General features: G+C 40.3%; 1 protein-coding gene across 1 annotated transcript in view; it reads left to right on the forward strand.

The window, feature by feature from the left end:
- The window catches only part of LOC104540372 (fatty acyl-CoA reductase 1-like), a 37,950-nt gene that overhangs the window by 22,870 nt on the left and 191 nt on the right, over window positions 1-14,889 (forward strand). The window contains exons 7-10 of the mRNA XM_010184171.1: window positions 1,082-1,149; window positions 5,615-5,786; window positions 10,910-11,039; window positions 12,975-13,102. Coding sequence (XP_010182473.1) covers window positions 1,082-1,149; window positions 5,615-5,786; window positions 10,910-11,039; window positions 12,975-13,102 — 498 coding nt within the window. The remainder of the gene's footprint in view (window positions 1-1,081; window positions 1,150-5,614; window positions 5,787-10,909; window positions 11,040-12,974; window positions 13,103-14,889) is intronic.

Below are 14,889 nucleotides of genomic sequence, written 5' to 3' on the forward strand. Positions count from 1 at the left end.
GACTTCTACTCAGTAATTCAAAGTTACAGGAGATCATGGATGCAGAGCTTGATACATGTCTATTAGTCCTGATTATCCCTAGAAGTCTGCTAATAATGATAACGTACAGTCAAATGACAAGTTTTCAAAGTAATATTAAAAAAGTACCACTAAAACTGTGCAGTATCCAAATGCAGTTTTCAGGTATTACTGTGCAAGATTTCCTATCCCAGGTTTAGGGGTTCTGTCTCCTGGTCTCTTCAGTCACAGTAGTTTTTAAGGGCGGTTCCTCATAGGCAGCCTCCTCCAGTTGAGAAAGGGTCTGAAAACAGAGGCACCCTAGAAGCACTGAGATGTTGCATCCTCCAGCCAAGGAGGTTGCTATCCCCTATTCAAGATCACATCTCACTTCTTTCAGCATTTTGGCAGATGGCTCCAGCTGCCAGTGTAAAGTAAGAAAAATGCTGTATTGATGGCATTACTTGCACCCTTGGCAAGCCAGGCTTAGATCAAAAAAGCTGTTTGACTAATTCTTGCCTTATATCAAAGGAAGAAATAAAACCAGTATGATCTATGTTTAGTTCCACATGCAAATAACAACCAAGCTTTATTTGGTATTAAAATGAGAATTTTATTAAAATGGATTGATTTATAATTGCCACCCTCACAACTGAAATGTAAAAGTAATGCAAATCTTATCCATTAAGTAAATCATTGCAAAATACACAGTTTGCCCCTGAGGTTGGCTTGGGCCAATTATTTACAGTATACTAGGAGAAACCATTAAAAAAAATCAGAAATTTATCAGTTTGCATGCTTTCCTTATTGTTTTTGTAATTTTTGATATGTGACGTATGGATGACTTTTCTTAAACCCCATCTGTCTTTATTAAGTTCATATGCTTTCCAGAATCTGACTGAATGTTATTAAAACTTCATGTTTTCTGATACATTTCCATATTTATGAAAAACGACCTCTTATGCTTTTTTTTTAAATGAGCTGATGTTACTGTTTCTTGGGTTGTTAGCTTTCATGCTCCATTAATAAAGCTTTGGGTGCTTTTCTTCACACCTCAAAAATAATACTTCTTTCTCTTTTCCAGACCAAAAAACTTGTTGGTGTACAACTGCACAACAGGTGGAATCAACCCCTTCTTCTGGGGAGAAATGGGTAAGGTCTAATTTAAACCTAGAATGTGTCAAACATCTACAGCATTCCATCGACAGGCTTTGAAAAAGTGGTTTCCTACATTTAGGTGGCATTCAGCATCTGCCATTCAAACTGTGTGTGGAAGGCCCAGCTGCAGTCGATGAGGGTCCTGTGAGAAAAAGCTCCTGGTGCTGGCCATGCAGCTCAGGAAAGCATCTATTCAGTTTTCATTGTGGGCGTAATCACAGAGCAACCCAGCAAAGTACATGCTTTGCTGCACTGAGGTATCAATGTGGTGGGAAAAGGAATAGAGAACCAATCCCTTAATTCTATGAGAAGATGCTCTGCATAGCCATAACAGGACATCTCCCTTTTCTGATTGAGAATCTTTTCTGGGTTTGGGTTGGTTTTTTTTTTGTGCTTTGTAATCACTTGGAGAACCTTGATAGTGAGTGAAAACTAGTATATTAAGGAAGTAGAGTAGCCTTTATTCCTGTTTCTGTGCAGAAAATTCTGAGCGGAAATAATTGATGTAGGCTTGAGAAGGCAAACCTTGACGTGACAGATGTACTTGAAGAACAGTTTGCTTTTCATCATGAATTTTGTCAGTGGAAGAATTAAAATTATTTTCATGGCTGACTTATCTTCAAGTGATTGTGCTTCTGAGGTAGCGGTGAAATAAAGGGAGACAAGTTGTGACACACTTACAGTGGAAAACTCACACTGAAGCCAAGTAGCAGGATTCAGATCAGCTGTATCCTGTGAAATACTATACAGTCAGGGACTGATGTACAGGCCTGATTCACTTTCTGTTATACATTCATTCATATCTTTGTGCTTTAAATACAGGAGGCTGGCAAATCACTACTGTGGAACGTCACCTCTCAGCCTTTGCTTTGCGATTGTTTTTGCATTATTTAAGTGGCAAAAAGTAAGTCAGCAGAGAATCAGATCATTTCAGAATCAGAATCTGTGTTTTCAAAACAAGACATGTCTGCAAATCCTACCAATGTCCTACCATGAAATTTGATCCAGTGATCTAGCAGGAAAGAGGTTTCAGCAACTGGCGGAGCAGTGAGAAAACTACGCCAAGTTCCTGGCTTTTTTTATAAAAAACTTTTATATATATATGACAGACTTTCTCAACTCATTCATTACTTTCTCTGTCTACTCACTATTATTTGGTTTCTAGGCAGCCAGACTCATGGCATGCACTTGAACTTGATCCACCAGTTTCCTCCTTTGCAGTGGAGTAGCATCTGCTACTCAGGTTGTTACCTTCTCTTCTTGAAATCCCATTTCCAACTGTATTTGGCTCTGCTAACCTTCACCTTTCATGTTGAAATCCTTGAGGCCAAGTCTCTACCTCCTGTGGTTTTTCAGAATTTTTCCCTATCATGAAAGCAGCTGTTTGATGCAAAGACACGGGATCAGCAAAGGGAAAGAAGGTCCATTCAAGGAGTCCGGGGAGGCTGGACTGGAGCAGGGTCTGTAACCATTTGTCAAAGTGGAGGATTATGAGAGTGAGACTGGAAGCTGATGAGAAACAGGAGTGGGGAATGGGATTCATCTGGTGTGAAACAGAGTATTTAGGGGAAATCAAACATGGGGTTTGTAGAGAGGAGGGCCTGGACTATCTGGTTAGGGAGACGCACACCAGGACCAGCTGTAGGAATGACAGGTGAATGCAACAGAATAGGGATTTTTTTTCAGTAGCTCCTAGAGGTGATTTATCTCTGGTTCAGGTTTCTCTGCCTGCCTGACCCATCTGTCGGTCTGGTTCTTTCTCTCATACTCTCTCTCTCTCTCTCTCTCTTTCTCTGAAATAAGCATCAGAGACTTGCTACGCTTGTGAAGTTGAACACTTTCCAGAAATTAGGAGACAGCGCAATTGCGCTGAGTCAGTGCAGGCCAGGGTAAGGGAGGTTCGTAAAGAAAACGCCCATAGCATTAACTGTTCCAAGTTACGCAAAACTGGTGGTTTCCCAACTTCCTACCAGTAAGTCTTTCAGGTTGGTCTCACTGCCTTCATGTGTGCATTTTAAAACAAAACAGCTTTCACTCCTGACTTTCAGAGTTTTTCTTGAGTTTTCAGCAGAAATCTCATCTGCTCTTTACATAGATGCTTCTCACATCAAGTAATATCATGACATAATTCTGTAGCTCCTTTACTACAGCTGCCTTTTCCACTACAAGCCTTAAGTAACCAAGATGACAAATGTGGCTGATGTTTGTGAATTTGCTGTATAGCAGATGATCTGAAATGACAAGGGCTGCATTTTCTTTTCACTTACTGATTAGTTCTTTCTTGCTATCCTGGACAAAGATGCCAAAAATGCAAAGAGAAAAGAAAGGCAATAATGTCTTCAACATGTTTCCAAAGGGAAACTTTCTCAACCAGTTTACAGCTGAAAGGTAGATCTGCAGTATATTAGCATCAGGATTTGATCAAATATCAATATGTGCTGAAGACAATTTCAGAACTATCACAATTCCAAAATATCAGTGGTTCCCATTCAAGCTGATAGGTTTCTATTAGGAAATGAAGTCACTAAATGAAACTAAATGAGTTTAAATATTGATAAGCAGATGAAAGTTTGTAAATAAACTGGGATTTAAAGTGCCTCTTGGAGAAACATCCTTAAGAGGAGAAGCAGAAGAGTTAATGGGATTGCTGTCCTGTTCCATGAGCTACTTGAATGGGCACAGTTATACAGCTCTCCCAAACTGGGAGCAGATCTCTCAGAGCAGCCCCTCAAACTAGGGTTTTGTTGAAGTATAATTGTAGTAAATGACTGTGCTGCTAACATAGAGGAAAGAAACTCCTCATGCACTGCTTAGCCAGACATAAACTCTGCCAAGAGCTGGGCCAGGACAGCAGCTTCTTTCACATTAGCCCATCCCAAACTGCTTATCGCCACTCACCTGCCAGGAGTAAACACCTTTCCAAATCTTCAGTAAAACTGCTCCAGTGAGCCCTCCTTGCAAGGCACAGTTACATGGGAAAGTTTAAATAGGAGTTTTTTGCTAATCCTTGCCATTTTGAGAGACTGCTGCAAAGGAGAAGATTTCCATACCGCAGCCCACAAGATGCCCACAAGCTAACCACATCATTGCAGTGTGGCTACATGAAACAGAAGGGATGACAGTCAGTTTTAGCTACTCAGCCGCAACGATGAGTTTCAGGATAACTGGTCTTCAGCCATTAAACTTGCCGTGTATGAGACACAAAAATTAACAATGAACATGCACTAAAACTAAATTGTATTATTTTAAAACTCTTTGTTGTCTAAACTTAGCACCTAAGTGGCTAACAATTCTCCTTTAGTTGCTGTTACTTAGAACAAATACTGCAAAAATCACTACTTGAAATGCAGTAATGAGCCAAATGTACATACATGAGAGGACTGTCTGAACATTATGATGAGAATCTGCTTATCTAAGGATCATCTGGATGTTTCTTGTGACTTGCAAATTGTCATCTGATTTTCTATTTGTAACAAAAGCTTAGAGAGTAAACTATAATATGAGCACAGATTGATGTCATAACTCTCAAATTCATTTTTAAAAAAGAAAAAAAAGCCCACATATTCTTCTTTGCTGAGCTCACTGGTGCTCAGGAATAGGCACACCATCTGTTTATCAGACCCTAGGATGATAAGCTTATATTCAACTACTAAAGTTCTATTAAGCCTCTGCACTATGCAAATACTCTAGAGATGCACATCTAGATGCCACTTCCATGGCACTGTGCCATTGCAAGAACTCAGAATTAGGCCCAAAATATTCTGTGCATTAACATACAAAGGGAATGAAAGATTACCACCCTGACATTAGTTTTCAAGTTAAGAATGCGAGACAATTTGCAGCTTTAGTACATCCAGAGCTTCTCTGGAAACAAGCTGAGGTATTTGGTGTTGTGGGTCATATGTAGTTTGAAGGGATATATTAAAGTATTTGTAGAAGCAACATCCTATGTATGTAAGCAATCTATCCCTGACTCAGACTAATATTGACATTAGTCCTTTCAGAAATTTGATTAGAAATTAGAAATGTCATTTTTGTTTTACGCTAGCAGATTGAAGTTTGCTTTCAGTGATCTGAAGAGATGTCAACACATCAATTTCTTCGACATTTACTGCAGGTGAAAGCAGAACTGCAGTTCCTTGTTTTGAAGCATTTAAGGCCACAACTGTCTGCTTTTCTTGCATTACATTTTGGCATTTTAATAAGAAAGTCTATGTCTGCCGCTACTGATTCTGGAGTCAGATTATGTTTCAAATAAGCAATAGATGGAGTCATCACTTTTAACGCCAGAAGGACCATGAGATGATCTTGTCCAACCCCCTAGTGACATAATTTGCGGAACTGTAGGTTAAACATCTTAAGCACCATAATGGGTTTTACTGCAACATGTTGGTGTGGTTGTGCCAACTCAACTGAAATTAAGTGCCTGATCTTAAGTAAAATGCCTGTTCCCTTACAGAGCAGTATGTCATGTCCACGTTCAAAAGGAACCCACTGGAGCAGGCTTTCCGAACACCCAACGCTCACTTGACATCCAACTACTTGATAAACCAGTACTGGATAACGGTCAGTCACAAGGTACCAGCCATACTCTACGATCTGTACATGAGGCTCACAGGGAGAAAACCCAGGTAAGAAACTATATGCCTTCAGCTTTCTGCACGCCTGCCACTGTTATGGAGAGCTGATTTCTAAGAATTTCTGAGAAACGGCTGCCTCAGCCTGGAGTCCCTGGTCTTCTTCCCATCTCCAGGCCTTGCCTTGAGATTGCTTAAGAAGGAAAGGGACCACATGGCTGTAGCTAAGCACAGCCAAGGCTTCTCACCCTTTCCAGCACCTGGGGGACAGTCCATATTTTAAACTCAGCTTTACAAGCTTCAGTGGTTCCCAAGCCAGCAAAAGAGGACTGCTAGTTATGTTGTCCTCTATATAGAAAGATTCCACCATTTCAACACTTTTAAGTCATTGCCTCGATTTGTCATAAGTAAAGACCCAAGCTTGCATAAGGACTTGCAACTGGCAATGTTTAGAACATTCTGATTCTGCATAATTAGCAGTTGCCAGCACTGGCCCAGTATGCTGAAATCTAGGACACTTCTGAGTATGAATAAATTCTGAATTGTATTTATGAGGACAGTTTACCATTACAATTGGTATTTGAGTCTTGGCAGCTTGGAGGAACACAGGCACATATGTCCCATGTGGAAGGAATTCCTGTGTAAATAATATAACTCAGCCAACATCCTCCTTTACTCCCTGCCACCACAGAGGAGAATTTAGTGTGCAACACAAGAACAGTATGCCAGCACTGTGTTCCACGTCAGCTGCTCTGTGCTCCTCTGCTTGTGAGAAAGCTGGCTTCAGCTGTCTGCAGGGAGATCCCTGCCTGATATATCACTCTGATTTCTCTCAGACATTCTGCTGTAGAGGGAAATTGGTCCATAAAAAGACTTCCAGTTGTCCAGGAGGCAAGAATTACCCTAGAGGTTGAGATAAACTGAATTAATATGAGCAAGAATAGGCTGGAATCGCCAAACTTTGCTGAAAGAGGCAGCAGTAAGATCTTAACATTGCCATTACAACTTACATTTCTTTTCATAAGGTTGATTGGCACAGATAGCCAATAGACATCAGCTGCAATACTGTACATAAATTTCAAATAGAGCTCAGCATGAATTCATGTTGAGAAAGGTCTGCTCAGCATGAATTTGTGTTGAGAAAGATCTCTTCTTCTGAACTTTCAGATCTATGACCTGAGCAAACACAGCACAGCAATGGAATTGTGAGCTTACAGAGTCCTTTTTTTTTCATTATTTTCTTTTAAAATATAATTCCCCTAATCTTTTTACAAGCTACTTAAGCTCATTCAGGTACTGCTGCAATGTGCTAGACAGTATAGTAGCAGTTCATTCTTTCTTTTGTTTACAGCTACCTAAATATCAGGCCTTTATGCTCTAAGGACAGTAAACCACATTCAAATGAAAAAAAGTTGAATGTGTCACTGAACCTGCTTTAATGTTTTCCTTTAATTTTTCCCTCCTCTGTAAACAAAGTGCATAGGCATAACTGTCTTCCCACTTGTCACTCCCACCCATTGAAGTACAAGCCATTTCATGGCAGTTTCTTGAAGTCTTTTCATGTCCTTACACCAGATTTGCAAGCAGAAAGCAGAAACTTCTTTGCCAGGGCCAAGATTCAGGGTTCAGTTCTCTACTGTATCCATACTCAACTCATCATAAGGTGATGGGTTATATGCAGTAGGTTATCTGGGAGCTGCTTTTTTTTTTTTTTTCCCGCAATTCTACTGTTTATTCAGGACCAGACTGTGCCCTTCACTAATTTGAACTGCAGGGTACTTGAGGGGAGCTCAGTTGTAGTTCCTCCTGTAGTTATCACACGCAGTATCCCATCTACCAAAGGGTCGATACAAGAGTCATCTCCTTCAGCTTTAGACCATTATATATTGCCTCTTCTGAGAAGCTTACTTAAGTGTTAGCTCATTTCACATAAACTGTGAGGTGTCTAGCAAAACTGCTCTAAATGGCTTACTGTTATTGCTGCACATCCATCCATGACTTAAAAAATAATGTGTTTTATATCATTACTAGTCTCTTGGGGCAATCTGTCACACCTGAGAATCTGCTCATGCAAGGCTCAGTATGGCAGCAAATAAATAAATCATTGCTGTAAACAGTTTTCTGGAAGTCAAGATGCATTTCTGAAGTGTAACTAATAAGGCTATCGGTGACAGTTAATATTTGCTTTTTCCTCTCACTTCCTTCACAGTGGAGAATGAGATTTTCTGTAAGAAAAATCTTTGCACAGTCTCTCAGAGGCTGCAGAAAAGCACATTTCTACTTGGTTTATGTTTTTCAATGGACCATTCCTTCATCCAAATTAATACATATTTTGAATGTGGTCACAACATTTGAGCTCAATCAGTCAGCATAAAACACAGTTTTTATAAGTACCCCTTTTAGCTACTTTATTTCTCTTTTTGACTCTCACTTTAGCCACTCAGAAATGTTGCTTTGGGTAGATCTACAATCAGAATTTTTTTTCTGCCTACATTGACAGGAGGCCACGTGGATAGCCTATTTTGAAATCATCAGTAGAGACATACAGTTGATTCTCTTATTTTATTTTATTTTTTTAAAGATTCCATTAACCCTAAGCACTTTAAAGATACTGATGGCTTTTGGGGAGCCGGTTTGAGGGGCAACTTCATATCTTTGCAATCTAGCCATATACTTTGCTTTCCAAGTTCCTAAAAGGTATTAAAATACTGACAAAGCTTTGCCCCATAGCCCCTGCCTACACAGGCACAATCAGGAAGATTAATCTGAAGCAATTTTTAAGTAGTTTAGATAAACTGCATTCAATCAATGTGAACATAATTATTCAGAATAAAGGTTCCCTTAATCTGATGGTGTGCTTTCCTTCCAAAATGAAAGCCACTTTAATTCTGAGTAGGAGTGCCTATGTAAGGTTTCTAGTGCTCTTTCAATTTGCTTTGGGTAAGCTGTGCAGTTCTCCTCTGAACTGATGTACTCATTGTGTCTTTTTCTGCTGTGCTTAGTGCTTATCGTTGTGGCAGTCACATCTGCACGGGGAGAGGCCAGCCTGGCACTATTCTTCCCCAGACTGCCGCCTTTTATTTGTCACAGTGACTGTGTTACCCTCTGGGCAGCTCAAAATTTCTAATGAAAACAGCTCTGTTTTCCACAGAAATCATCCTTTTAATGCTTTCTCTTGCCTATATCCAGTCTGAGAGAACGTGATGTTCTCTCAAAATTGACCAAGCACTGTACATCCCACTTTAAAACAACTGCCTCCCAGAGGTCTTTTGTACTCATGACCATTGGGGCAACTGTAAAATAATCCTGCAAGGTAGGGCAGCATAGTTGTCATCCCCCTTATTATATAAAATGAATAATAAAAAAAAGGACAAGATGCATGAGAGACCTGAACCTATGCTTCCAAAGTCCCTATTAAGCAGCCGTGTCTCTGAAGCAGCTTTCATCTTTACTGGGACACTCACACTCCAGGAAGACGTTCAAACAGTTCCTTGCTCCCTCAAAAAAAAAAAAAGCCTATGGACTTAGATGATTTTCAAGGTCATCCACCAGGAATGCAATGCTATCAGACCCTTCCTGTATAAGAAAGGACACAAAAAACACCCCAGTCTGCCAGTATATTATACAGTGAGAGGAACAGCCTGTAAGAAAAACAATTTTATTTTTCTTTAGAGAGAGTTCAAAGCAGCCCAAAGATATTAAAAGCATACCACCAAGCTGAGTGGTGTCGCTGATACTCTAAAGGGAAGGGATGCCGTCCAGAAGGACCTTGACAGGCTAGAGAGATGGGCACATGCAAACCTTGTAAAGTTCAACAAGGCCAAGTGCAAGGTCCTGCATTTGGGTCAAGGCAATTCTAAACATGGATACAGGCTGTGTAATGAGTAGATTGTGAGCAGCCCTGCTGAGTAGGACTTGGTGTTGGTAGATGAAAAACTGAGTATAAGCTGGCAATGTGTGCTTGCAGCCCAGAAAGCCAACTGTATCCTGGGCACGCAAGAAGTGTGATGAGCGGGTTGAAGGAGGTGATTCTTCCCTTCTGCTTCACTCTGCTGAGGCCCTACCTGGAGTATTGCGTTGAGTTCTGGGAGCCCCTAGTGTAAGAAAGACATGGTCCTGCTTGAACAGGTCCAGAGGAGGGCCACAAAAGTCATCAGGGGGCTGGAGCACCTCTCCTGTGAGGACAAGCTGAGGGTTGAGGTTGTTTAGCTTGGAGAAGGCTCCAGGGCGATGTTATAAGTAGCCTTCAAGTATTTAAAGTGGGGCTTACAGAAAAGATGAGGAGGAACTCTTTATCAAGGGGCATAGTGATAGGACAAGAAGTAACAGTTTTAAAATTAAAGAGGGTAGATTTAGATTAGCTATTAGAAAGAAATTCTTTCTAAGAGGAAGAGTGAGGATGGTGAGACACCATTATTCCTAATAATGAGGGTGGTGAGACACCGGAATGGATTGCACAGAGGAGCTGTGGATGCCACCTCCCTGGAAGTGTTCAAGGCCAGGTTAGATGGGACTTTGAGCAACCTGGTCGAGTGAAAGATGCTCCTGTCCATGGCAGGGTGGGTGGAACTAGTTAACTTTTAAGGTCCCATCTAACCTAAACTATTCTATAGTTCTGTCTGAAAACTGAAGTTGAGCAATTGGCTTCAGAGCTTGTCCGTGCTACAGATGCAGTCACCTCTGTACTGGAGAAAACTCCAAAAATCAGAGCCTTGTTTTGGGCAACAACTCAGGCTTAAGAACAAAAGTGTGTTTGTATGGTAGAAAGGTAAGTATCCACCTTGAGAGGCAAGCAATACACCTTGGTGGTTTGTCAATTTGCTGTGCAGACTTGATACTAGCTCACATGGGCCCTTCACCTCATGTGGTTCATGATATAGATATGGCTTCCAACCCTTGTTGGCCAGTAAATTAGGCATCAGTCCTGCTCTGGGAAATGCATATTTGCACCAGTGTTCCAGCCAACAATAAAAGCTGGGTAGCTGTAAGCTTAATACTCAGCTGAAACAGTTAGACTTGCTGAGTGGGTTTTCAGCCTGGAGAGCAGCAGTGCAGTGCCCATCAGAAACTGCAATGCCCATTCATCTGGATTGGTGAAAACACCTACAGAGCAAACCAACAGCTTTTGCATAAGATCAAACTTCCTAACCATCTCTGACATTCCTCCTCTGTTTCAGAATGATGAAGATTATCAATCGACTGCACAAGTCTATGATGCTCCTGCAATATTTCTCCACCCAGTCCTGGGATTGGTCTTCAGATAATATGAATATGTTAATGAGTCACCTTAACACAGAAGATAAAAAGGTGAGTATGCCCTGCATTGCTAAACTCCAGTTCTGTTCATCTGCTATTATTTTTGGTGTACTGTTGAGTTTGTAAGTGACATCTGCCTAGATGACTAGAATTGACTTTAACTTGAAATAATTTCCTCCTTGTTTTCTTAAATAACTTATCACGAACCTTTCATTTATTATAGGAGAATGTTTTCTCCTGAGGTGTACTGCTCTTTCTTCTGAGACAGGTCAATTACCGCAGTTAATGTGGCAGCTGTCTACTTTTTACTCAGGTTTCTATGTGGCCTGTAAACAATCTAGATTTGTTTCCACAGACAAAATGGACTGTACAAAGGGAACATAACTTTATATCCTCAGTGACCCACCTGTACTCAGCCCTCTGAGCTGGAGAAGTTAAAGACATCATACATAACAATGGCTGCTTTACAACCTCCCATTTGGTTGGCTACATAGACTGGAATAGGATAGGAAAGCAAAGGGCATTCATTTTTTGATGAACACATGATATTTCTCTTTCTAAGAACAAAAGGCCAATTCTAGTTTTCACATCACAGCTCTGGGCCCTGAGAATTTCAGATATCCTCTTTCATGGGTTGATATGACCATGTTAACTAATGTACTGTCCAGGGTCTCTAGAAATACAGTATCAATGGTAATGCAAAGACATGTGTTATGGGGAGTTTCATTGCAATTAATTAATCACTGAAAAACTGTGTAGCATTCCCAATATCTTTTCATCCTAACCTTCTAAGTGTCATGCTCTTGGAAAACTAGGGAGCTCCTTTAAAGCAACACTTTCTCCCTCATCTCTTTTGGCAGTCTGTAGCTTTTGGTGGGTAATCTAGATGGGAATTACTTGAAAGATTTTGACATTTTAATCCACATTGGTTTTAATGGGCACTGCACAGGGAAACTTCCTTTGTTAGCACATAGTGTCTTACCCTGAACAATAGGAAAGAAGTTTCCCTTTTATAAGTCCCCAGAGAGCAATTACTTTGCAGGATGTCAAGCTCTGCTGTAGTCTTTCTGGGTTTGAAATACTACTCCTTAAGAATGGGATTGTAACTGAAAGACTGAAGGAATACAAAGAGTAGATCTGTGATAAGCTTGAATGCACTTTGGGTCAGTATCTCCTTGCAAAGAGATGCTTAAGAATTCACATCAAACTGATCTCACTCACATCATTACATTCTTGCACAGACTCCCAGCAGCAGAATCCAGAGTTTCTCTTCCCTAGTCTGCACAGGAAAATCACGCAGCAAATTCTGACTTCTACAGGCAGTGGCACTGCTGTGACTACAGCAGATGTAGAGGGAACCTAAATGGTGTGATGGGAGCTAGTTTTGAGGCAGATAAAAAAATATTACAGCATCAAGGACTTACTGCAAGCTAGACAGAGTTTCCAAGCTGCTTATGAGATTTTATTTTTTTATATCAAACAGAGTAACCTATTTCTTGGACTTCTGTCAATCTAGACAGAGAGAATGCAGCACAACACAGAATACTACTGATGCAGTGATGCCTGTTGACTCAATGTCCATTTCATTTATTTACATATAATTCTAGTGACACATTAAAAACTGCATGGAGGTTTTCAGATTAATCCATTTACCTGAGCAGAATGCCATTTTTCTTCAACAGCTCTGTGTGTGTACAAATACATGTATTTATGCACAAACAGCTGCCCGAAAGACAAACTTGCTTTGTTTTCTGCCAGCCAGCACAATTCTGCTTGCTTTGTCCAAATTTCCAGCTGGGTAAAACATTAATTAATAGCTGTGAAATATAGTCTGCTAATGCCCATGTCTTCTTGGAAACTTGGTGGCTTTAACAACTTCAGAGAGAGGGCCTTGTTAGGAATGGAGGTCAACAAAGAACTGATGCTTAAAGTGAAATTGTTTTGGACTCTGGCATTTAACTTCTGCTCTTTGTCTTTAAATCCCAGTTATACAACTTTGATGTTCGTCAGCTGCACTGGTCAGAATACATTGAAAGCTACTGCCTAGGTGCTAAGAAGTACTTGCTAAATGAGGACATGGCTGGCATTCCAGCAGCAAAGCAACACTTAAGAAAGTAAGTTATACCCAGTGACAAGAGCTTCTGGGTACGTTGACTGGCTTTTCACAGAATCACAGAACGTTAGGGATTAGAAGGGATCTCAAAAGATCATCTGGTCCAATCCCCCTGCCGGAGCAGGAACACCTAGATGAGGTTACACAGGAAGGCGTCCAGGCGGGTTTTGAATGTCTCCAGAGAAGGAGACTCCACAAGCTCTCTGGGCAGCCTGGTCCAGTGCTCTGTCACCCTCACTGAGAAGAAGTTTCTTCTCAAATTTAAGTAGAACCTCCTGTGTTCCAGTTTGTGTCCGTTACCCCTTGTCTTATCATTGTTTGAAAATTAATCTATTTACATTACAATAATTGTTGTTGAATAATATGGAAATCTACACAGCATAGCTTATTTCTTAGGGCAAAGAGTTGTCAGTATTTCACTTTTCCAGCCTGTAAGAAAAAGAGGACTTCTGATGATACTAATGATCTGTGGCTAGATCTGGTCAGATTTTAATTTTGGGAAGTTTCTAGAAATTTTTAGCAATTCAAAGACATTGCATAAAAACTTTTAAGCATTTGTGTTATTTTAAATTTAATTTTAAAGTTGAAGTTTCTAATTCCTTGGAGGGAGTGGGCAGAAGTTCTCCAGAATTTGTGGAGAACTTGTGCATCCAATCCTTGGTGACAGTTTAAGAGATTCTGAATGAGCAGTTTGAGATTTACCTTCTCCTATTCAGTTAAGGATTATGCTCTCCCTGTCTTTTCCAGCCCTTTTACTGAAAAGTGCAGGCAAAAGGAGAAAGAGCAGCTTTCTTGGAGTAAGAGCCTGGTAGTTTCCTTTAAGAAAACCATTCTTGTGCGCTGTGAACACTGGAAGCAAAAAACAGCCTGTTACCATAGCAAGAAATCCTAAAGAAGTTGTTTGTTCATAGGTCATTTTTAAAGGTTTTATAAGAACCTCTGTAACAGGCCAGTAACTGACTCAGCCCAAACAGGCAGTGCAATACAGTGCAGTGATAAAGCTTAAAACAACAAACAACAACAACAACAAAAAAAAACCCCACACACAACAAAAAACCCACGAACAAACAAAGGTCTCTCAGAAAAATTTAATCAGTCCTGTGCGCGTTAGGTATGAAGCTTTCTTCATTTGGTCAGACACTGGAGAAGTGAAAATTAGAGAAAAGCATAAGTTTTTGCTTGACAGAAAGAGGACAAGATGATCAACATCTTAAAGATGTAATAATGCCATTTAAATATATGGTGTTAAAAAAACCCCAAAAAACAAAACAACCCCAAAACCCCAGTGCTGCAGTACTGCAAAAGTAAAGGCCATTTATGGTTACTGGGTACATTTTGCAACATTAAAGGCAAGGTTTCAACCAAAAAGGAGAACCTTATTCATCAGCTTCTGCAAAGGTCCTCCAGCCTGTCACTAATCCCACTGAATAAAAAATATCCAATTTACCAAATCAAAGCAGAAAGTATTGGACCTAGACAATCATTAAGAAAACAACTCTTGGCATGACTTCAGTGTCTATTCTGGTCTGAAATGAGAGTACATGGAACAAAAGACATTTGCAATATGGGTATTCCATCTATGCCATTAACTATTCACTGTACCATAACTTCAGTACAGTCCTTGGCAAGATGGTAGGGACACGTTAGGCACAGTGTCTTCACCAAAACAGTAATGGCAAAAAGCCCAAGGCCACTTGTAAACAGGATTTCTTACAAAATTACCTGTAGCAGATGAAGAAAGCTGCTAAGCTTTTTGTTGTTTTGGTCTTCCTCCATAAGATGCCTCTT

This window comes from Mesitornis unicolor, unplaced genomic scaffold, assembly GCF_000695765.1.
Source record: "Mesitornis unicolor isolate BGI_N332 unplaced genomic scaffold, ASM69576v1 scaffold12645, whole genome shotgun sequence".
NCBI lineage: Eukaryota > Metazoa > Chordata > Aves > Mesitornithiformes > Mesitornithidae > Mesitornis > Mesitornis unicolor.